Source organism: Colobus angolensis, unplaced genomic scaffold (assembly GCF_000951035.1).
Source record: "Colobus angolensis palliatus isolate OR3802 unplaced genomic scaffold, Cang.pa_1.0 Scaffold142, whole genome shotgun sequence".
Lineage (NCBI taxonomy): Eukaryota > Metazoa > Chordata > Mammalia > Primates > Cercopithecidae > Colobus > Colobus angolensis.
Window position 1 is genome coordinate 5,258,275 of NW_012114511.1, and position 22,771 is coordinate 5,281,045.

Sequence of the window (22,771 nt, forward strand, 5' to 3'; positions counted from 1 at the left end):
ACTGAGCTGTGGAGCTGATGGGGTAAGGAGGCCAAGGGGAGGCAAGCAGAGAGGCTGGGCCAGGGTCAAGGAGATGCAAACTGGCTCACAGTCCCTACCTGGGCTGTTTCCACCTCTGATGGGGAGCCTCTTCCCAGGCATCCTTACCCCCAGATCCTCCAAACAAGGGTGCTACAAGGTTGTCTTTTCTATAGACCCTATTGCTGTGGTGATGTCCTTGCTGATGCTGTGGTGACAGCTGCTTAACTATTCCATATCCTTCCTGCCTCAAGCTGGTCTCTGTCTCCTTGGCCTGGTGCCGGGCCACAACCCTCTTCTGTCAATTATAGTTTGTTCCCTTCATTAAAGAGAGCCCTGGAGGCCCCTCTGACTAAGAGCATCTCTTTCCCTGATCCAGCCAAATTAGATGCCACAAACTCCAGCTTCCCCCAGGGTATGGCTTCTCTCACTTCCCTGTGCACCCACCAGATTAGCAGGGAAGGGGGATCGCCTGAGGGTACAGGGGTGGGGGTGGGGGTGTTGATGCACAGGGGACTCTCCTTGTCACCCACCCTGGAATTCACAGGCGCTTCCCTTCTACAGCATCATATGTAGCAGGACGCTAAGGAAGGATTCCCCACTTGCAGGCATGTGAGACCTGGAGAAGGGAGGCACAGGGCTCTGGGAGTGCCCCTTCCCTCTGAGGAACAAGAAAGAGGCAGGGGACAAAGATAATGACCCTGAGGCTTGCTGCAGGTGTCCTAGGTTAGCAGCTGTCTCATGGTTTCACGGAAGCCGGCCCCAGAGATGCACATGGGGTTCTGGGTCCAGGCTGAGGGGCAGGGCTCTGAGGGTTTCTCAGCCCCTGCAAGGAACTAGAGTCACCACCTTCTCCTTCCTCACTCCCAGCTCCAGGTGGAAGCCTGAGGATTCAGGACTCTCCTGTCTCCCCGGCAGGCCAGGTGCTGTGTTCTGCTCCTGGTGCCCCATCACGCGCTGACCCAGGTTTGCCCTGAGATGGTGACCACGCCCCCCCCAACCTTCCCAGCTGGTTCTCTGCTGGCAGGGACAGGATCTGGGCAGCTGTGTCCTCCACAGTGCCTACCCCCGCCCCCTGCCTGCTCAAGGGGCCTGTTCCAGCCTGCCCCTCATAAACAAGGGAACATGCGATTCTGCAGGGAAGGCCCTGTGCCCAGGGCTTGGGGGGGCAGTTTGCTCCTGGCACAGGAAGGCTTGGGTGAGACGTTTCAGGGCAGTGGGCACAGAGACAGCACCCACTGAGGAAGGGTCTCTACAGGTCAACAGAGATGCCCAGACAGAGTGCGGCCTGGGCAGGGAGACTGCCAGGAGGCAGGGGAGTCAGCTGTTGTCTGGGCAGACAGGACAGAGAACATTTTGCCAGAAAGCAGACTCCTGCTGCTGCCCTTGGCCCCTCTACTAGGTGGGGTGTGTAGTGTTGGATGGGTAGTGTGTGCAGGTGGCCGTTCTCTCTAAGTCACTCCAAGGGCACCTTGGTTGCAGGGAGTCAGAAGTTCTCTATCATGGCCCACTCTTCCACCACTCACAAGTCACTACTGAGAGCCCAGGGGCAGGACAGGGAGAACAGGGAGATTTCCAGATGCAGCAAATGGGGCAGGGCCCTGAAAGGTAGGGGGCAGGGGGCACACTTTAGACTCTTAGGGGTCCATAATACCCAAGAGGAGAAGACCAGGCTCTGTTTCTGGATTCTTCAGACGAAACGGAGGCTTAACCAGGACAGTAACTGGTTCAGAAGGTTAGAACCATCCAAAGGGTCTCCTGCCCAGTCCCAGTGGGACTCTACACCCAGGAGAGGAGGGCTAGTCCTGCAAGATTCACATCAGTTTAGTCCTCAGTGTAGAGTTCTCTGCCAGGCCCAATAGGGGAGAAGCTGGTGTCTGGGTATAGGGATCCAGGCTTTGAGGCTCTCTCATGCTGGAAGGAGAGACAGATCCCTTCACAAAGCAATGAAGCCATGTCTAAGGCACCATGGGAGGAGACAATGAGAGCTGCCTAGAGGGCTTAGGAAGGTGTCCCAGAGAGATGACAGTTAAGCTGGGCCTTGGAGAGCCTTGCCAGGGACAAGCAAGGGGAGGAGAGCTGCCAGCATAGGGAACAGCCTGGGCCCAAGTCCAGTGCCATGAAAGGAAAGACCAGCGGCCGAGAGTATAGCAGTGTCAGGAAACTGCAGGGCAGTGACTTGTAGGCCAGGAAGAGGAGTCGGAAGAGCCCCAAGGCTGTACCTGGCACGCAGTAGGCTCTCAAGCTCTGTCTTGAATGGATGATTGAATAGATGTTCCTGTTAGAAAGATCATTGCCCGTCAGGCACTCACAGGGGTCAATGACTCTGTGGACCTCTAGAATTACAAACAAACTGGGTACATAAGTCACATTTTTTTTTTTCCCTGAAGAAAAGGCCGAGGCTTCTGCCAGATTCTATAGTAGAAGCTAGACTAGAGATTCACGAAGGTAAGGACCATGTCTGTTTTGTTCACTGACATATCCTGAGCCTCTAGCAGAGTGCCTGGCACATAGTTGATACTCAATACAGATATGTTAGATTCAGAAATGAATTCTCAGAGGGCCTGTGGTCCAGAAAAGGTGAGGACTGGCCAAGAGTGGGACAGAGGAGGGAGACTAGACGGGAAATGTGCAGGCAGGGAAAGAGGCACGACCCCCTGGGCAGACAACAAGAGGCCAGGGGTTGAGAAGCTGGGAGTCTGGTTGAGCCACAAGTGAGAGGGGAACACGGGAGGGAGAGAAAGTACTACAGCAGGTGGGGGAAAGGCCAGACTGGGCATTCAGAATCAGAAATGTCTGTGAGGCATCTCAGACGTGGTATCTAGTGTCTCTCTGGCAGTATGGGTCTGGAGCTCAGGTGAAAAAGCCATCATGTCTGGAGATGGAGACTTGGGGTCTCAGATTCTTAAAGCAACAGAAGAAGGTGAAGTCACCCACAGTTGGAAAGGGAAGAAAGAAAAGAGTGAGGCCCGGTCAGGCGCGGTGGCTCAAGCCTGTAATCCCAGCACTTTGGGAGGCTGAGATGGGCAGATCACGAAGTCAGGAGATCGAGACCATCCTGGCTAACCCGGTGAAACCCCGTCTCTACTAAAAAATACAAAAAACTAGCTGGGTGAGGTGGCGAGCGCCTGTAGTCCCAGCTACTCAGGAGGCTGAGGCAGGAGAATGGCGTAAACCCAGGAGGCAGAGCTTGCAGTGAGCTGAGATCCGGCCACTGCACTCCAGCCTGGGTGACAGAGCAAGACTCTGTCTCAAAAAAAAAAAAAAAAAGAAAAGAAAAGAGTGAGGCCCAAAGTTCAGGAAAGTTCCAGCATTGATGGCAACTAAGAGACAGTGTCCAGACTCACAGCAGGACCAGGAGGAGCATCACAGGGCCTGGGGAGCAGGTGTTCCCATGCTGAGGCCATTGAGAGGCCTGGAGGCCTGAGCCAGGGAGTGCAGAGATAACTGGGGTTTCTCCAGGGCCACAGCCATCGAGAGGTTGGGATGTAAGTGAAAGGCAGATTCCAGCAGGGCAAAGAGTGAGTGGAGGATGACAGTGTGCAGTCAGTGGGCATGAGGCTAGCTCCCTCAGTGACTTCATATGGTGGTGGAGGGCGGAAGTGAGATGGGGCAACCGCTGGAGGACCAGGGGAGCAGCAGCGTGGAGGGACAGCATTTGAGAAAAAAAGTCACGCGTAGGGAGGGAAAGTTGAAGTTACCAGAGAAAGGAGTGACTTGGTGGTACCAGGGCTCTGCGGGGGTGTGTGTGTGTGTGTGTGTGTATTAGTGTGGGAATGTGCGGGAGGGAGAGTGAGTATGAGTGTGTGGCACCAGGTAGGGTGGGATGATGATAGGCAGGTTGTAGACATGTTTGGGAGTCATGAGGAGGGAATGGGGACTCTCTTGACTTTCGTCACTGCAGTGAAGGAGGGGAGAAGCCATCTTCTAGAAAGAAAGGATAGGAAGGAGACAGGACCCAACTGCCCCAGCTCCAAGAAGCCTGCCCATTCTCTTCAGCTTGGAGCCAGCCTTGGAAGTGCAGTGAGAAGGGGCAGGGTGGTCTCAGAGGGTGGGCTGGGTGGGCAGCCAGAGCTTCTTGACAATGCTGTAGACTAGGGACATATAGAACCCCCCACTTGCCACTGGCCATGGTGAGTTCCTTAGGAAGCGGCATTCTTTTGGCCACAAACCTTTGATCTAAGCCAAACCCTTCCTTAATTATATTCTGTTTTCTGCCAGCATCATTTTCTAGAATGATCAGTTCTACTTGTGCTCCCCATTCTTGGAAGGAGAATCAGAGAATTGGAAGTAACTCCCAGTCCCCTGACTCCTTCATCCTCTTTTATAGGTTCCAGAGTCTGAGGGCCAGAGGCAGAGCATGGACATCCAGCCCCACACGGCAAACCCAAGCAGCCGGCCCAGCCCAGGCCCTCTACCACTTTTTGTCGTGGGCAGGCTGGTGTGCTCTAAAACCATCCTAATTTGCATTTTGTGTGTGTGATGGGGTGGTGAGGAGGAAAATGACAGCCAGGAAGGGAGTGGTTGTAAGCTGCCTGGGAGAGAGGGCAGAAAAGGTTTGGGAGCTCCTCAGTCAGACAGGGAAGGCCACTAGGTCCCCAGAGCCAGAGCAGACATCAAGTAGAATGCCTGTTTAGCTGGCAGGCAGGGGTTTTCCCCCTTGCTTCTCCTTGAGAGGCAGGAGAGAGGTGGTGGGCTGCCTTGGACTACTGGCTTCTCTGGTGCCAGAAGCCCCCTGCCTGCCCCACCCAAGATGAAAGACAGGCCATCTCCCATAGCCTGGAGACTCAGGGAACTTCTCTGATTCACTTCCCTGGAGTACTGATTCAAGATTAAACACAATTCTCATGTTCTAGAGGGAAACCCTCTGAGGAACAGAGTTCTCCAGCACCAATCAAAGTGCTGCTCCCTTTCCCCTTACCTAGCTCTCTGACAAATGACAGCTTGCAAGCTGAGAAACCAGCCCATCATGTGTGACCTCCCAGAGGCATTCTGGAGTCAGGGTCTTTCACCAATGATTGCCAAATGATGGGGCTTTCAGATGCTGCAGCAGGTCTTTCAAGAAGTTTTAGGGGTGAGCAGGGTCTTCCACTGATCAAGCTGACTGTGACAGTCAAATTGCCTTCAACTATCCAGAGAAGTTAAAGGCTTACTTCTTGTCTGTGGTCTGCAAGACCCTGGGCCACCGTGACCAGAGGGTCCCTGAGCTGCAGGAAGAAGGCTGGGAGTAGCAAGGAAGGGGAGTAAAGAGAGGGGCTGGGACTGGTTCCATGGGCGAATCTGGGGGCACAGCCCTGGCCTCTGCCCAGTTCAGGCCCCTCCTTCTCGAGAGGAGGGAAGGCAGCCGGTTGGACGGAGGACAGGCTGGATATTGCTTACCTGCCGTTGCCATATTTGATGCGAATGTCTCGGCTGCGGTTGAGCTCCTTGCCGTCCTTGAACCAACGGTAGGAAGGTTGGGGATTACCGGCTGCTGCCTCACACTTCAGTGATTGCTTCTCACCCACCTGTCCCGTCTGGCTCTTCATCTTCTTCAACTTGGGCCGGGTGGCTGTGGGGTACAAGGCAGGTAGATGAGCATGGTGGTGGCAGGGGCAGTGCCGAGCATGAGTAGTGGACGGTAAGGGCCACTGTTTTTGGGCTGGAACTGGGGAAGGGAGGGGTGATCCTGAGAGCCACCCCTCCTGGTGTCATTTCCTAGTTCAATTCAATAAGCATTTACAGTGAGTCTGTCATGACATCAATGTAGTTATAACTAATGGAGAGTTTCCTTTATGCCTTGAATGGTATGAAGCTTGACATTAGCTTATGAAACCTTCACGATAACCCCATGAGTTCACAGCAATGGTTAAACCCACTTACAGATGGGGAAACAGAGGCTCAGAATGGTGAAGTCACTTCCCTAAGGGCAGATGATGGAACTGGGATTCAAACCCAGATCTCCTTGACATTGGTGCTCAAGATCTAAAATCATGGGTAACAAGCCATGGGGCTATACTGGTGGGCTGAGGCCCAATCACGGATGCAAAGCTGCAAATGCCAGGCTGAGAGGCTGTCCCCATTTTTCTTAAATGCCATTCTATCTCCACATGCCCCAGTCTCCCATGCTTCACTTCCTTGCTCCTCTCCCCACCACCAAAAAACAAAACAAAACACACACACACACACACACACACACACACACACACACACACACACACATCCCCCAAAAGAGAAAGTACCGTTCTTAGGAAGGTGAGGCCAAGCCAGTGCTCGTGCTGAGGTGTGTAACAATTTCCAGTGGGATAGTCTCTTAAAGGATACACAAAGCCTTCATGCAGGTTCTCGTTTGGTCCCTGAGCTCTGTAAGGCAGTGTCATACTGACATTGATGGTGCAGATGAGACTCAGAGAGATGAAGAAACTTGCCTGAAGCCACATAGCCAGGCAGCCACAGAGCTGGGACCAAAGCTCAGGTATCAAGATTTGTCACGTGTTAGGTTGGTAGCAGGATGGTGTCTGATTTTGTGGTCTCATCTCTCTCTGTGAGATGGTTAAAAGCCTTCCAGTAGCAGAAGGGAGGGTCTGTTGGAGCCAGGGAGTTGTCTGGGAACTGACTGGCTCTGTCTCAGCCATTGGTCCTTTACCTGGCAGCTCAGAGCGCTGACAATGGGCCAGAGCTGGCTCTGGAGAAAGGCAGGCAAGAGGGCCTGGCTAGAACAGGGTCCCCTCATTGAACTTCACCCTGAGCTGCTGCATATATGCAGGGAGTAGATGAGAGGGGCGCAGGGCACAGAGGAAGCACAGAAAGGAAGCCTTTAAAAATGTATGACGTAGGCTTATGCAATGATTCTCGTAAAATAATTTTGTTTATTTTAGAAAATTAAAAAATACAGAAGGTTGAAAAAAGAAGAAAACAGAACCAACCCTTGTCTCCATACTCATAAATAACACCTCCCCCATTTTTAAACAAAATGGAATCAATGCCATTTGTGGACAATAATAACAATAATAGCTAACCTTTGTGAAATGCTCTCTATGTGCCAGGCTCTATGTATTCTTTCCTTTAATGAAACAACGTAACCCTTTTGCCTGGGTGTTAAATATCAATAATAGCATTTCCTGAAGTGAATTCTATAAGCAGGAGTATCTGGAGAGATGAAAACAGGTATTACTTGAGAAGAGGGTCCCATGGGAAAATGGGTTTGGAGAGCATGTGGGTTAAGCATAGTTAAAGAAGTATCTATCAACTTCAGTATCGTTCTCTAAGTGAGGGCCTTGAAACCATTTTTCTTGGAACTCTTAGTAACATTTCAAGGAAATAAAAGTTATGTGGAATAAATTCTATAACTTATATGTGTATTTATTTGTGCGTATATATACATTTTGACAATGATTCCATTGAATATATATATATATACACACACACACACACATATATTTTGACAGATATTAACATGATTCAAAATTCAAGAAGTGAAAAGGGGTATATGGCTTAAAAATCAAGTCTCGGCTGGGCACGGTGGCTCAAGCCTGTAATCCCAGCACTTTGGGAGGCCGAGACGGGCGGATCACGAGGTCGGGAGATCGAGACCATCCTGGCTAACACGGTGAAACCCCATCTCTACTAAAAAATACAAAAAACTAGCCGGGCGAGGTGGTAGGCGCCTGTAGTCCCAGCTACTAGGGAGGCTGAGGCAGGAGAATGGCGTAAACCCGGGAGGCAGAGGTTGCAGTGAGCTGAGATCCGGCCACTGCGCTCCAGCCTGGGCGACAGAGCGAGACTCCGTGTAAAAAAAAAAGCAAGTCTCTCTCTAACTTCTGGCCACAACCACACAGTTGTCTTTCTAGGAGATAATCATTCTTATCGGTTCCTTTGACCTCCTTTCAGAAATCTTTTATGCATATACAAATCCCGCCCCTGCCCCAAGTATTCACACACTCAGTTTTTCTTACAGCATCATTTTTCATGGTTGCATAATGTTCCTGTATGGGTGTATCATAACTTATGTAACTGATTCCTGTGTGGAACATTTAGCATGTCCCCCTCCACCTTCCCATTACAAACAACCCCAAAAGAACATCCTTGCAGCTTTATCTTTGCACACACCCCATGTATACTGCTGTATGGGGGAGGATGTCTCTAGACTCAGGCTGTCTGGCTTTCAGTCCAGACTTTGCTACTTGTTAGATTTGTGTCCTCAAGAATTAACTTCATTCATTTGCGCCTCAACTTCCTCAGCTGTAAAATACAGGAGATAAATAATAGCTCTTACCTCTTGGGATGATGACTGTGAGGATTATATGAGACAATGCATGTAGAGCCTGGCACATAGAGAGCATTTAACAAAGGTTAGCTATTATTATTATTATTCACAATTATTTCCTAAGGCGATCTTCCTAAAAGTGGAATTGCTGCGTCAGAGGGTACGCAATCTTCCTCAGCTTTGTACATTGCCAAATTGCCCTTTGGAAAGGTTGCACCAATTTGTGCTCCCCCCACTGAATGACAGTGCCTGTTTTTTCCACACCCTCACCAACACGAGGTATTATCATGTCTTTAATCTTTGCCAATTAGCTAGGCAAAAGATAACGTCTCTTTGTTGTTTTAATTTGCATTTATTTGATTACTGATGAGGCTGAACATTTTTCATAAGTGTATTGGCCCATTGTATTTCTTCTTTTTGAATTGCCTGTTCATGCATGCAGTCTGTTTTTCTATTGAGTACTCATCCTAGTGACTTGTAAGAGCTTTTTATAAATATTAAGGCTATTAATCTTTTGCTACAAAGTTTTTTCCCCTCAGTTACCTGCTTTTTTATATTGCTGGTTTTTCTTCTTCTTTTTCGTTTCTTTTCTTTTTTTTTTTTTGTGGCACCCAGAGATTCTATGTGCATCAATCTATCAATCTGTTGGACTTTTTGGAACTTCATTATTCCAAGTGTGACTGAAATCTTGCCTTATCTTCCTTCCCTTACCCACCTCCCTCCCTCCTGCATCTGCTCTGGAGTCCCTAGTCATTGCTTACGTTAGGTCTTAACCCTGGAGGCTAATTGGAATCACAGGAGAAGCTTTACAAGTCAGGTACCTGGGACACATCCTAGGCATTCTGAAGCAGAAGCTGTGAGTGTGAGTTCGGGTTGTGGGTTCTAAAGGGCTCTTCAGGTGTGTTCCTTTATTTTTGGAAATGTAACATACATTCAGGAAAGGGCACGTAAGTGTATAGCTCAATGACTGGTTACAGACTGAACACATATGCACAAGTGACTCTGCACTAAGATTGGGTTGACACCTGGTGATGATCTAACCTCTTGGTTAAGTGGTGACCTCCAACTAGTCCCTTCCCCTTTCTTGTGAACTGGGGACACATCACAGAGAGCTCTTCTCGGGTGCTAAACTGTCCCCTTACCACACTTGGAGCGTGTTGACTTTTCTTGCAACTCAGAGACAAGGGAACCACCTGTCCCCACCACCATGAGCCACTTTCCTCCCAACAAGATGGGGCGATGGGGGAGGGAGGATAGTGGTGGCAGCTGGTGGGAGGAAGCAGGGGTTACTCTACCACCTTGGTTCCTGACATGAGTTCCAGTGCTATATTATGCACTTAGCCTGTGGCCACTGCTTAGTGGTGATGGTGATGGGCTAGGGGGATGTGTTACAGAGAGACTGTTCCCAGAAACAGTAGGCAAGGCCCTAATTCAGAGGGCCTGAGGAACTGAGAACTCCAAAGTAATCGCTGGCCACCGATGGAAAACACAGGACCGCATTTCAGATCACTGGGAGCCCACTCCATCTAGTGAGAACCTTGTGTGACTCAGTAGCAATTTCTGGGTAGTCCACTCACTTCAGAACACTTTAGAACCTTATCTAGTTCGCCTGTTCCTTATTCATTTATTCAGTTCATTCCAAATGAATTCATTCATTCATTCATTCATTCATTCAACCATACCAAGAGATAAGCATCCTACTGTTAGGGAGCCTGAATTTTAGTGAGGGGGACAATAAGCAAAACATCAACAGGAAATATGACACAGTAAAAAAAAAAAGCAGCTGGATAAAGGCCCTAAGGTGGGAATGAGCTTGATGAGTTCATGGGGCCAAAAGAGGCCTATGTGGCTGGAAGACAGCAGAAGATGGGCAGGGTGTGAGGGGAGCTTGGAGAGGTAGGCAGGGCCCAGGTTGACATGGGGCTGTGCAAGCCAGGATGAGAAGGCCAGATTTGTTTTGTATATTTAAAAAAAAAAAAAACGACTTTTTATGTGCCTTCTAGAAATTTTAAAATTACATATATGGATTGCATTATATTTCTATTGGACAGCCCTGGTTTAAAGGACGACAACATAAAAATAACCATACATTTGAATCATGCTATGTTCTTTACAAAGAGTTTTCTTTTATAGCTCTTAACGGTTCCTCAGAATCATCTGTGATGCTAAAAGCCATGCCTCCTGCTCTAGCAGCTGCGAGTCCTGGTCTTTGCTCACAGAAATCCTAGTTTGCAGTGATTTGAAAGTTGAAAGCCAGGGTCGGGCAAACCTTGAAGAAAAGTTCCTTGGGGTCAGGGGGCAGTGGCAGCAGCTCAGGTAGCAGGAAAGAGAAGAATATACACCAGATGGCCCTGGAACAATGTCCTCCGCACCCACACTCCTGGGCCAAGAGCCCTGCCAGGTTTTCTGTGGCACAGATTTGAGGTGACCTCCCCAAGATGGCCCTGGATTGGTTTTGTAGGTGTGCTGGGAAGGCATTAGAGGCTTATAAGTTAGGGGATGACCTGATCTTACTTTCTGCATTTTAAGCTCTTTCTTATCCTGAGCCACCATCCTTTCTCTATGCATCCTCTAGCCATGAGTTCTAGTACCAGCCCCTGGGGTCATGTGGGATAAGGCTGAGGGGCTGTTCGCATAGCAGACATTTGTGCATCCAGAGACAGCTCTCATGGGACCTCAGACATGACTGGGCTAGATCAGCCCCTCACCTAGACACCCTCTCTGAGCTAGGTCTGGTATTGCCTGTGTCTCTTTTACAGCCCAGGGCCCAGAATACAATGCTAGTGTATGGGTATAGAGACCATCACACCATGTCTCAAGAATGTCTTGGGGCCAGAGCTGAACCAAGCAGAGGAACAGGCTTCCTGGGATGCATGGGATCTGTCAAGGAAAGAACTGAAGCAATGCAGTGGGCAGGCATTTATCCCACATTCAGTCGACACTCTAATCCCTACTGCTGCTCCTTCTCCACAGATGGAGGGGTAGGCAGTAAGCCGATGGACTACTTGGGCCCTTGAGTATTGAGCACTTCTCCTTTCCCCTGTTTATTGAAATGCCTGCTATGAGCCAAGTTCTGTGTTTGGCCCCAGACAGAAATGATCCAGCTGTATATGGAGTAACCACCCCCTACTCCCCAAAGAGTTTAACTTGTCCCCTTCTGTTGTTGTTTTGTTACATAAGAAATTTTTGTTGTGAAAAAATTATACAAGTAAGGAAAAAGAAAAACACATTTAAATCAATTCAATTACCAACAGAGAGAAAGCCACTGTAGGCATTTTCAAATGTCTCTCAAAAGACTTTTCTCTCCAAAATGCTTTTCTCAGTCAATATACATTTGAAACATTTTTTCCAAGTCTAGAATAATTTCAATAGCTGCATAATATTTCATTGTTCAGATGAGCATATCAGGTTTTCTCCAATGTTCTGCTAATAATAACGATATTGCAATGAATTTCTCCATAAATTCAGCTTTGTGGCTGAAGGGAGGAGCAGCAGTCCTGGGGGTTCATGCATATTTTCTCATGCAGAAAGGGGACCCTCAAAGGTCCAGCACACAGGAGAGTGGACAGATGAGAGGCATCCAGCGAAAGCAAGAGGAAGTTCTGTGTGCACAGGAAGGGGGAGAAAGTTCCCACCGCTCTGCACGCATGGTCATTACTGACACCCTGATCCCCGCAGCAGCTCCTTCCCTAGCGATGAAAGGGGCAGGTGGCAAGCTGATGGCCTAGGCGGCTCTTTGGGTATTGGGCAGCTCTTCCTTCCCCTAAGGTTTCTTCCTCAGACCAAGCCCCCTCTGCTGAGCTCCCATACTCCTTGGGTTTTGGGGGAAGCCCAGAGGCTACTTCATCCAGTCCTCTTCCCCCTGGGACAAGGGTTCACTGGAGTTGAGGTGTGGGGATGTGGGGAGATCTCCCTTGGCAGCTTTATAAGAACAAGAAGAAGCTCTCTCAAGGATGGCCCAGGCCTCCACATAAAGATTTTCCTCCAGGATGGGCTCCATAAAACCTCAGGACACCTCCCCATGGTTGCCATGAGTTGGGCCACAGGGTATCCGGTGGCTTCTGCTTCCTATCTCCTGGTGCCAAGCCAGGGCATCTGGCCTGTATCTGTTTGACAGGCCATCCCCAGAAAGCACCTCATTAAAGATAGCGACAACAGCAACAACAACCAGGATTGCTCCCTTCCCACATCCCAGCCCCGAGGCCAGGAGGTGCCGCTGCTGCCAGCAGCTTAACCTCATTCCTCTCGGCAGTGGGCGGTGGGTGCGGAGCCTACCCAGATCTGAGAGCAAGACAGACGCTCAGGACATGGCTGGGCAACCCAGCCAGGGAGGACCTGGCTCTGCCTCCCTCCTGGCATCCAGCGGGTAGGGGCAGCAGGCTCTTAAAAGGGTTAATGATCCTCACCTCATGACTAAGGCTGAGCAGTTCCCTTTGCAGGGCAACACCTGGAGACAATGTGGCCAGCCTGCCTGGCATCAAAGTTTCCCACTATCGTGCTGCTGGCCAGCTGCGGGTCAGCCCCCTTCCCACCCCTCTCCCACCCACAAAGTGACTGCAACCTATTGGAGGTTAATTACAGACTCCAAGTTCAAATGAGAAAGAAAAAAAAAACCCACTAAACTAAAAACACAGCTGGTTTAAGTGGGCACAGACGGCCTAGGCATCCAGGCATCCTACCCATGGCTTGCAGAAGAGCCATTTCACACTCACAGGACAGGCTCCCAAAGGGAGTGTATGCCCAGCTGGGCTGCTTGGCTTTTCCTCAGCCACCTAGGCCCAGCCCAATGCCTGGGCTAGGTTTGCCCTCTTTTTACATCTATCCAACAAATACCCACATGCAACAGTCCCTATGATGTACGAGGCACTTACCAGTCACCATGGATTTGGTGCCAAACGAGATATGGCCCTGGCCTCGGGTTGGTCTTTGCCTCCTGTTTAGGGCTCCCACAAAGGCCGATCCTCAAAGAGGACCACCTTCCCTGCCCCAGTGAAAACCAGCCTAGACCTGATGGGCTTTCAACTCAGCAGCCCAGGTGCCTGGCACCTCAGCTGCAAGGTGGAGAAGAGGGGCCAGGCCAGCTGGGATGAGAACTAAAGAGGGGGGCAGACGCTGCAACAGGAGGGCAGGTAAAGAAGAAGGGGAAGGGAGGAGGAGGAGACAAAACTCGGCAGCACCAAGACCAACAGAAATGATTCCTGCCTTAAAGCTTCACCTGCCCATCCAGAAGCACCCATCCACTGACACCCAACCTGCAGTGTGAGGGCAGGTATGCACAGGCCCAAGCCTGACCACCAGGGACAACACTACTCCCACCCACAGGCCCCTCTGCCAGGAGCCAAGGGTCCTGAGAGAAACACTGGCCTCCTCAGGGCTCTGCAAGGCCAGGGAGAGATGCCTTGATCCCAGAGTCATGCAGGTCCACGCCACAGTGCTCCACCCAGCGCAGGACTGGGATACAGGCACATGAGTAGCAGAGAGGGGAGATGAGGGGGTTGTCATCTGTGTCTGGGAGAGATGGCACAGGTTCACAGAGCAGGGCAGCAGTTGCTGGGGTAGGCATAGGGATACTCAACACAGACGCCTCAGTCTCCCTGGGTTGTTAGCAGTGCTTGCGGCACAGGCCACAGACACCTAGAGCTGGCACAGATGAGGCACAGAGGAAGCAGAGCAGAACAGGGGAAAGAGAGGCAGCTGAGGACACAGCAATCCAGGTCTTTGTCCCAGTCTCCCAATTTCTCAGCTGTCTGCCCTTAGGTAAGTAGTTTAGCCTCTCTGGGCCTCAGTTGACTCATTTATAAACTAAGCTCTGTCTATTTTAGAGGAATGGAGCAAGAGAAAGCTCTCTATGGAGGGATGGAAGGCCTCTGACCATTATCATCTTTTCAGCTGCTGAGGGCGGAGGTCGGGGACAAAGCAGAGATGACAGTTCTGGAAAACTGTTACCATTTACCCAAACTCTGTTTAATCTCTCTACTGGGGAAAGCCGGGCTCTGGGCCAAAGTCTTGGGCCCTGGCCCAGGAGAACCCTCTGTGGAAAGGGCCTGCTGTAGGTGGACTAGGCCGTCTCTTGCTCGGGGAATTCAGAAAGGGCCAAGAAGGGGATCCCAGAGCCCCATCCTCTTTGGGGTGGGCCTGCACTTCCTGCCTCCTTGGCCTGACTGGAGAAAGTTGTTTCTGAAGCTCTGAGTCTTGGGGAAGTGTAGCAGGGGTTGGGGAAAGGGGGAGGCACCTTGTACATGCAGAAAAGACTGGCTTCTCAAACTGGGATACATGCAAAGCCACAGGATGATCTCAGGGGCTCTTTCTGAGGGTCTGCCAAGCTTATTAATAAGGAAAAGCAGCACCTTTGCATCAGAACAAACAGACATATGGTGGAGAAGAGTGTTAAGTTCACGTGGATTTTTAAGATAAAATAAAAGTATAAGGTTTTGAAGAAATGCTGGGTTTCAGGAGAAAGGTCTTAGCAGGCCTGATGCAGAGCAGGAACAGGCTCATGTGCTCACCATGGATGCAGGGTGCCCAGGCTGCCAGAGGCCCTGTCTACTTCTTCAAATTCAACTGCAAGCAGGAAAGTCCCAGCTTAGGCACCCTGGGAGCTTGGGAAGGCTGAAATGTGGTCCTTGTGGTCCAGGCTAGTGAGGGCAAGGGGGCTGGAAAGAACCCCAGAATGAACACCTTCCTCCCTGGGTATTTGGTCATTAGGTTAAATATAACATGCGGAAAACCAGTTTCTCCATCTTCTCTTCCAAGATTGCTCCTTCTCCTGGATTCCCTCTTTCAGTCACTTCGTTATCTGTGACAACCCTGTGTCTCCCTTGACTTTCCCCAAAGGCTGAGTCAATTTGGCTTCTACCATGCCTCTTATCCTCATAACTCTCCATCATCTGCCAGGCCCTGGCTCAGGCCATACTGCTCCCCACACCCCAGTACCACGACAAGAACAGTGTACACTTGGCAGTTCCACCTCAATGTGCCTCACGGCCATTCAGAAACCTTCCTTGGCTCTGTGATGTCTGTAGAGAAAGGCCACCCACCTTCCTTACCTGGCAGCCAGGGCCCTCAGGGAATGTTTGCTGGGTCAGTGAATGGGCCTCCTTCCCAAACTTGCCTCTCTACATTCCCCTACCACTTCCCTTCAGGAATCATATATTCCAGGCAAACCAAATCACTGGTTGCTCCCCAAACATGCCCATGCCTATTCTGCCCTGCCTCCATGCCCTCTGCTCCTGCTTCCCCTAAATGCCATCCCTCACACAGGAAGCCAAGTTGAGAGGGTCAGACATGCAGGCTGTGGGGTCAGACGGATGCCACTGTGCATTCTGGTTCTGCCCAGCACTTGTATAACTAGGCAAGTTACTTAAACTCTCTGAGCCTTCATTTCCTTGTCTGTGAAACAGGGACAATCTCATCCACTTTTAAGATTGTGGAGACAATTAAATGAGGGTAATGTATGTCAAGAAGTTCGCACAGTGCCTGAAACAGAGATAGCTTAATAACCAGCAGCTCTTATTAATCTAAATCCCTCAAGATCTCAGATGCCACCACCTTCACTAATCCACCCAGCTAGAAGCAGTCTCTGCCTCACAGACTCCCTGAGCCTTTCACATGCTCTTCTCGCTCTTCACGGGGCTTCTCACCTTGCAGAAAATCAGGTTCTTATCTTTCTAGACTGTGAGGAGCTGGTAGGGGTGTGTACTGCAGAATCGCCGTTTCCTGGTGTCTGCCACTGGGTAGGTCTTCACTGATCACAGGCCAAGAAAATGAATTAATGATGTAAAGGCTGGACTGTGACTGATGGGTGCCTCAGAGCGGCCCAGATCAAGAGCTGCGAGCACTCACCGGAGGGTGGGGTCCATCGACAGGTAATCCCAGAGCCCTTTCCCATCCAACACTCCTCCCCAACTCACCCCTCTCCCTCCCCGTCAGCTCAAACAGGCATCTGCCCTAGAATGGCAGAGCAGATGATGAAGTCGGGGCCCTGACTGAAAGACAAATCCTGATCAGCCTACCATTGCCCAACCATTAAGGGGCTCCAGCCTGGGCAGGAAGCTCAACTGGGGCAGCCTCCTTCCATGAGACTGACCCTCTTCAAACAGGAGTGGCCAGTTAGGTCTTCACATACAGGGGTGAAATAACTTGAGAATGTCCTTATTCATGTGTTCATTCAAGAATGGATTGAGCACTGAGCACATTTTGACTGCTAAGGGTCAAGGTGATGTGGCTTTGGCCCTGGGGGAGATTCTAGCTGAGCGATGTGCTCCTCACCTTGGGGACCGGGGAGCCCTGCGGAGGAAACAAAGCCTATGCTGGGCCTGCAGGATGAGCAACAGTTGGCTAAGAGAGAACATGTGCCAGGCAAAGTGAACGGCAGGTTCACAGGAATAAGGCCGGAAGGAACCACGATGTACTCACGGAACTGAGAGGAATCCATCTGCACCGCAGGCATGAGTGGTGAGACCCAGGCTGCAGTGGCCGGTTGCGGGGAGCAGGCTGCTGCCCTCATTCTTGCCCTATAGGGCCAAGTCCTTTGCCTTGGTGTGTGGACTTCCCTCTCTGGGCCTCAGTTTCTCCATCTTTACAGTGAAGGGAGTGAACTATGAGTTCAGATCCAGACCTCACCTGACTGCACGAGAAGTCACAGCTCCTTTGCCAGGTCCAAACTCCCAGAATCCTCCCAAAGTGTCTGCAGCTGGCAAGCTATCCTGGGGCAAAGCCTGTGGCCTCCTCTGCTCAGCCATCACCACACGCACATCCTGACGGTTCAGCTGGGGCTACTGCAGGAGCTCCTGACTGTGCCCTCCCTTTTCCCATCCTTTCACAAACCTGGGGTGGCTATGATGCCTAAAGAGCAGCTTGGACTAGGTCACTCTCCTGCTCAGAACCCTTAATTCCCTGCTGATTCAGGTAAGTCCAAACTCACTAGCCTGGCACTCAGAAAATCCATTGTTTGGCAGTATACCTTCTGGAGTGTGCCTTATTTCCCCAAATATCCTGTTTCCCAGCCTCCACACCTGCTTAAGGGACTTCCTCAATCTGGGCACCTAGCCCCTTTGCCAAAGTCCTTCTCATGCTCCAAAGTCTGCCTCAACCCCACCTCCTTCTCCACGAAGCCTCCTCAGATTCCTCTGGTAGAGTTAGTCTCTTCTATCTGTTCTGGGCCATCTCTTGCCATGGTCAGCCTTGCAATTGGAATTAGGTCTGTTCATGTCTATCTTGTCCTGCCAGGTGAAAGGATCTCAGCCAGCACTGCAGACCCCAAGCCTCATCATGCCTGACACTGAGGAGCTGGGTGAACACCTATGGAACTGACAGGCCCTCTACAGGGCTCTGCTCCAGGGGGCTGGGCCACCCAGCTCAATCAGTTGTTCTTAAACATGAGCGTGCATCATAATAAATGGTGGGTGGGAGTGGGGCTTGGTAAAATGCACATACTGGCCCCCATCCCCATAGTTACTGATTCAGTAGGTCGGGGTAGGTCCCAAGAAATTGTATTTCTAGCAAGTCCCCAGTTTGTGCTTTAAATCAAGTTCCCATTAAACGTTCACCTTTTGCTTCATCAGGGGGCTCCATGATTCTGATGCTAGATCTAGCCGGACTCTAGACCTCTAGCTGGGTTTCTGGCTAGGCCATTTGACCATAATAAACCACTATCTTCTCAGGAGCTCCTGCCTATTTGTGCAGCCTCAAGGCCTCCGCGCTACCCTCCTGTGTCAGTGTCCATGGTTCCTGTTCACAGCTTACTGCCACAGTCACACTGCAAGCTCCTTGTGAGGGCAGGAACTCAATCCACTTATCTTTGTATCCTCTAAACCCCACCCAAGAGCCCAGGAAGTAGATATCTGACCAGTTGATCTGATGGGGAGGGCCTGCTCCAAGTGGACCAACAGAGATCCTCTGCCTCTCCCTAGTTTTTGTTGAGGGGCATGGAAGAACCCAGAGCCAGGTGGACTGTGCATGACTGAGGCAGGGCAGGGGGCAGACTTGAACTTAAGATCCCATCCTGGCACTAATTTGTGCTTAATCATGGGACTTTCTCTGCCCCAGTTTTCTCATCTGTAAAGTGAGGATGATAAAATAATACGTATACTTTATAGTATCAGTACTGGCATGTAGTGAGTGCTTAGTAAATGAGAGCTGCCTCCTTGTCTCCCATGAAAGTTGGTAATGGACATGTTTCTACTTCTAAGAAGTCCCTTTTGTTTCCCTGGAAAGTTCCTATTCACCATTCAGGCTCAGCTCCAATGTCATCTCCTCTGTGAAGTCCTCCCTATACCGCCCTAGGAGAACAAATCATTCCTCTCCTCACCAGATGTTGCACATCTATTTCTGGCCTTACCCTCAGCTCTGATCATAGGTAGCTGTATAAGGATTTGTCTCTCTGAGCTTCCTGAAGGCAGGGCCTGTTGTTTATTCACATAATAGAAGCTCAGTTAATGCTTACAGAATTGAATACACAAAGGTGAATGAACATACATGTAGCTTATATAGTTTATGTAGTTACCATGTGGCCAGAGCCTGGAAGTCTCGATGAGAGGATGGCTAGGCTGGAGGAAGATTGGGAAAATGGGCTGCTACTTGCTTCCCACCAAGTTAAAAGGGTGTGCTACTGGCTCAGAAATGGTGGGAAAACACAATGAGAACATGGTTCCAATGGGGCCCAGGTCTTATGCTTTGGCAATGCTTTGCCAGAGGTTATTTTTTTTTTCCTAAGCCCCTCTTCCATATAGTAACAGTCCTTCAGGCCAGCCTGGTGGGCTAGAGAACAGAGGAGGGCTAATGGAGTAAGTGGGGCTGACCAGGCATGGGTAGCAACTGGGAAACCAACCCCAAGGCCAGGGCTAGGGCCTGCCCAGGCTGGGCCAGCACCTTTTCCTCCATGTATCTTCACTTTGGTACTGCCCTAATGTCAGAGCTTCCCTGACTTGGCCCTGAAGCTCCCAGCACCAAGGAGAAGAAGGCAGCAACAGGCATCACTTTGGGATTCCTGCAAAACTCTGATTCCAAGGGACTTTGCTTCCAAAAAGCTGCTGCTTCTTCCTCCAGCAACTCAAGGAGCCCACACAGACCAGAGGGCTTAGGTCTCCACCTAGGGGAAGGAATGGTCCAGCTCATACTCTTTTAAGGGGGATTATCCCCTCTGTTTGCAACCTAAAGCCAGAAGTCCAATTTTACTTCTATCCCAGACCTACTGGCCATCTGATTCCCCCATCCCAGGTGACTCACTGCCCTACCCCAGCTGTACTGCTGTGCCAATCTGGAAAGACTAGAGCTCTCTGTCCCCTCTTCACCCCTGCTGAATGCCTGGGACCTGGGATGAAGACTGATGAGTCCTGGTCTGTAAACTGCTTTGAGCTCTCAGGATGAAAGACTGTTGGGAAGTACAAAGTCACTCTCTGCTTGTTGTTATTGTTTGTAGTGAACCTCGAGGTGCCACGGAGCCAGAGCAGAGCATGAGGCATAGGCTGAGTTCCAGAGTGGCAGGAGGACAGCTCAAGGTGCCTGGCTCAGCAGGGTCAGCCAAGGGCCAAGACCAGAGGAGGAGGCTGGCAGAAGCAACCCCCAGATGTGGCTCCGACACATGCACATGAGCACATCCCACCTCTGACCTGGTCCTGGACAGCCTAAAGAAGGGAGTTTGTTTTAGAAGTCAGGGCAGCATCCTTATCAGAGGCAGGAGATAGCGAAGATGGGAAAGAAAGGCTTTGCAAAGATTTATTTGTGTCCAGGGAATTGAAATGAGATGTGTCCAGAGCTCTCAGCTAGTGATGCTAATCTTCCTTCACACTCCAGGACACTGTGTTGAAGACCAAAGCCTGCCCCACGTCTGCCTGTGGCAGCTTCAGACTCTCAGTTCACAGGGGACCTCCAGCACAGGAGACTTTTTTTTATGAAACCCTGACCAACTGGGGCACACAGAAAAGGTTGGTAACTTAGAATCCCCTTCCAAAGTCTGTTTTTTTTTTTTTTTTTTTTTTTTTTTTTGAGATGGAGTCTCACTCTGTTGCCCAGGCCGGAGTGCAGTGGCGTGATCTTGGCGCACTGCAAGCTCCGCCTCCCAGGTTCACGCCATTCTCCTGCCTCAGCCCCCTGAGTAGCTGGGACTACAGGCGCCCGCCACCTTGCCCGGCTAGTTTTTTGTATTTTTAGTAGAGACGGGGTTTCACCGTGTTAGCCAGGAAGGTCTCGATCTCCTGATCTCGTGATCCGCCCGCCTTGGCCTCCCAAAGTGCTGGGATTACAGGTGTGAGCCACCGCACCCAGACCAAAGTCATTCTTTAAAACAACACAGCAACTACAGGGATTCTGATTTTCTTTAAGGCCAATTTTCCCCACTCCTCCAATCTCACGGCTCTCCTCTAGGGGTTCTCAGAGATGCTGGGTACGAAGGCTCACCCTCTGCCCTTCTCATGTAGAAGGTGAGGGCTGAGAGTAGACTGCATATCCAGAGACCCACAGAAAGGGAGGACAGTGTCTGAGGTCACACAGAGGCCCAACAGGGATGAACCCCAGGTGCCTTGCTTCCAGCTGTGCCATTCCACTATACCGTGAGTGGGCTTATTACCCAACACCCCCAGCACTGCTGCCAAGGCTGGCAAGGCTATGAGCTGGGGAGAAGGGGAAATGGGGGATGGGGGGACCCAGTCCCTGGTTAGGGATACCAGGCCTCAGCCTCACAAACTCTCAGTGAGTCATGGAACAGAGCTCACACCTGCAGTTCAGCCCCACCCAGCACTCCTGCACTGAGGCAGGGGAAAAGCCCATTTCCCCACACTGGCCTGAGTTTGTGTGGAGAGAGGTACCTCTTCTTGCTATTTGCTAAGGAGTTGTTGGAGGGTGCTGAGTGTGTGGTCAAGAATCAGGGGGAGCCAATTAATTAGTGTCCCCTTCTCTCTCCCCTCCTTTCTCCCTCCCACTTTCCAGATTCCCACCCCACAGCTAAGCTGAAGGTTTTAGTGAATTACTTGCTCATACTTTCCACGTGCATTTCCCTGGCACTAGTGATTCCCACCAGCTGAAGCCCACCGAGTGCTTGCTACCAGCTCAGCTCCTGCATCCTTGACGTTGAGAAGGTGCTCTCACCTAGCTAGCTTTCCAAAATGCCCAAGGTAGAATGTGTATGTAGGGGGAATGGGAGTGGGGTGAGTAATGGAGGTGGCTCACTGAACCAAATCTATAAATTTTCCATTCTAAAAAGAGGCACCCTGCATTCTTTGGGATCTCAGTTTGGGAGTTCATCCCACACTGCAGGAGTCCAGCTTGAGCTGACCCACAGGCTCCTCATAGCAGACCACCAATGTCCTTAGGAAGAGCTATAAGACACACTTGTCCAGCAGAAATGGGCAAAGAGGTTTTCTCTTAAAAAGAAGAGAACACAGTTCTGGCCTTTACGTTTCCTTAGCTGCTTCTCTCTACCCTGCTGAAAATAGTGTTTGACGCCTAGGCTCTTCCCAATAGAGACCTCAGAGCCTTGCTATCCCTTCCCCATCATTACACAGAAATTCAAGAAAGGAAAGGGATTTGGCCAAATTCTCAAGCGCAATCGAAGCCCCCCAGCTTCCAGTCAAATGCTCTTTTGAAGGCATTTTTATGTTGCCGATCTGGTGGGCACTCCAGTGAGGGGATAGAGACCCAGCAAGATAAGCACCTTTGTCCTGAGAATGCTACTTTGAAGCCCAGTTTTATCTCTGGAACGTACTTTGTTACTTTAACTTCAGTAAGCCTCTGTTACTCCCTCTGTAAAATGGAGATAGGACCACCTGCTCCCAGGATTGTTATGAGGATTAAATGGAGATGAAGCATTTGAACATGGCTTGCCTGTGACTCGTACAAAACACATAAAATTAGCACAAAATTAACAAAACGCTTGCCTGAAGAAGAGAAAAGAATCGAGAATCCAGGATTCCCCCAGGTGGGCCCCAGTGCAAGCCTGGTTCTACAGAGAGGATGTGCATGTGCCGGGCCGCCTCTGAGAAGCCTGAGACCAGTGCACTCCTCGTTGACTCTGCAGCTGCCCAGGGAGGGCACGAAAGTGGGTCGCATATCATGGCTCTGCTCCTCCAGGCGGGGACAAAATCCAAGGGCCCAAGGGAGGCACTCCCGCAGACCAGAGAGGGACAATTGCCCAGTGTCTGGTCCAGTTCCGAGGGAACTATCTGTCACAGAAGCAGCGGCTCCCCTGCTCTCTGGAGTTCGCGAGCGGGGCAGGGCATCCCCTCCGAGTCTCCAGACTTGGTGAGCGCTGTTGCCCTCGCTCCAATGGCCGAGCAGAACGGAGGGAGGTGTGGCACATGGGTAGGGGCAAGCCCGAGGGCTCCGATCCCTCCGAGGAAGGGAAGCAGTGACAGCTCCCGGAGCGCTCGGCGGCCAGGCCGGGCCCCGCGTCTGCTCAGCCGCCGTCTTTCTGTCGGTACCCGCAGCTCCATCCCCGCTCGCTCAGGGCTGCCCGCCTGCAGGCCGGTACTGGCGTGCAGCGCCTCTTGCCCGCCCCTGCATGGGGACGCGGCC

General features: G+C 50.9%; 1 protein-coding gene across 1 annotated transcript in view; it reads right to left on the minus strand.

Moving 5' to 3' along the window:
* NRG2 (neuregulin 2) overlaps window positions 1-22,771 on the minus strand; it is a gene marked incomplete at its 3' end in the record, with an annotated part of 207,999 nt that overhangs the window by 34,640 nt on the left and 150,588 nt on the right. Inside the window, exon 2 of the mRNA XM_011935338.1 lies at window positions 5,398-5,569. Coding sequence (XP_011790728.1) covers window positions 5,398-5,569 — 172 coding nt within the window. The remainder of the gene's footprint in view (window positions 1-5,397; window positions 5,570-22,771) is intronic.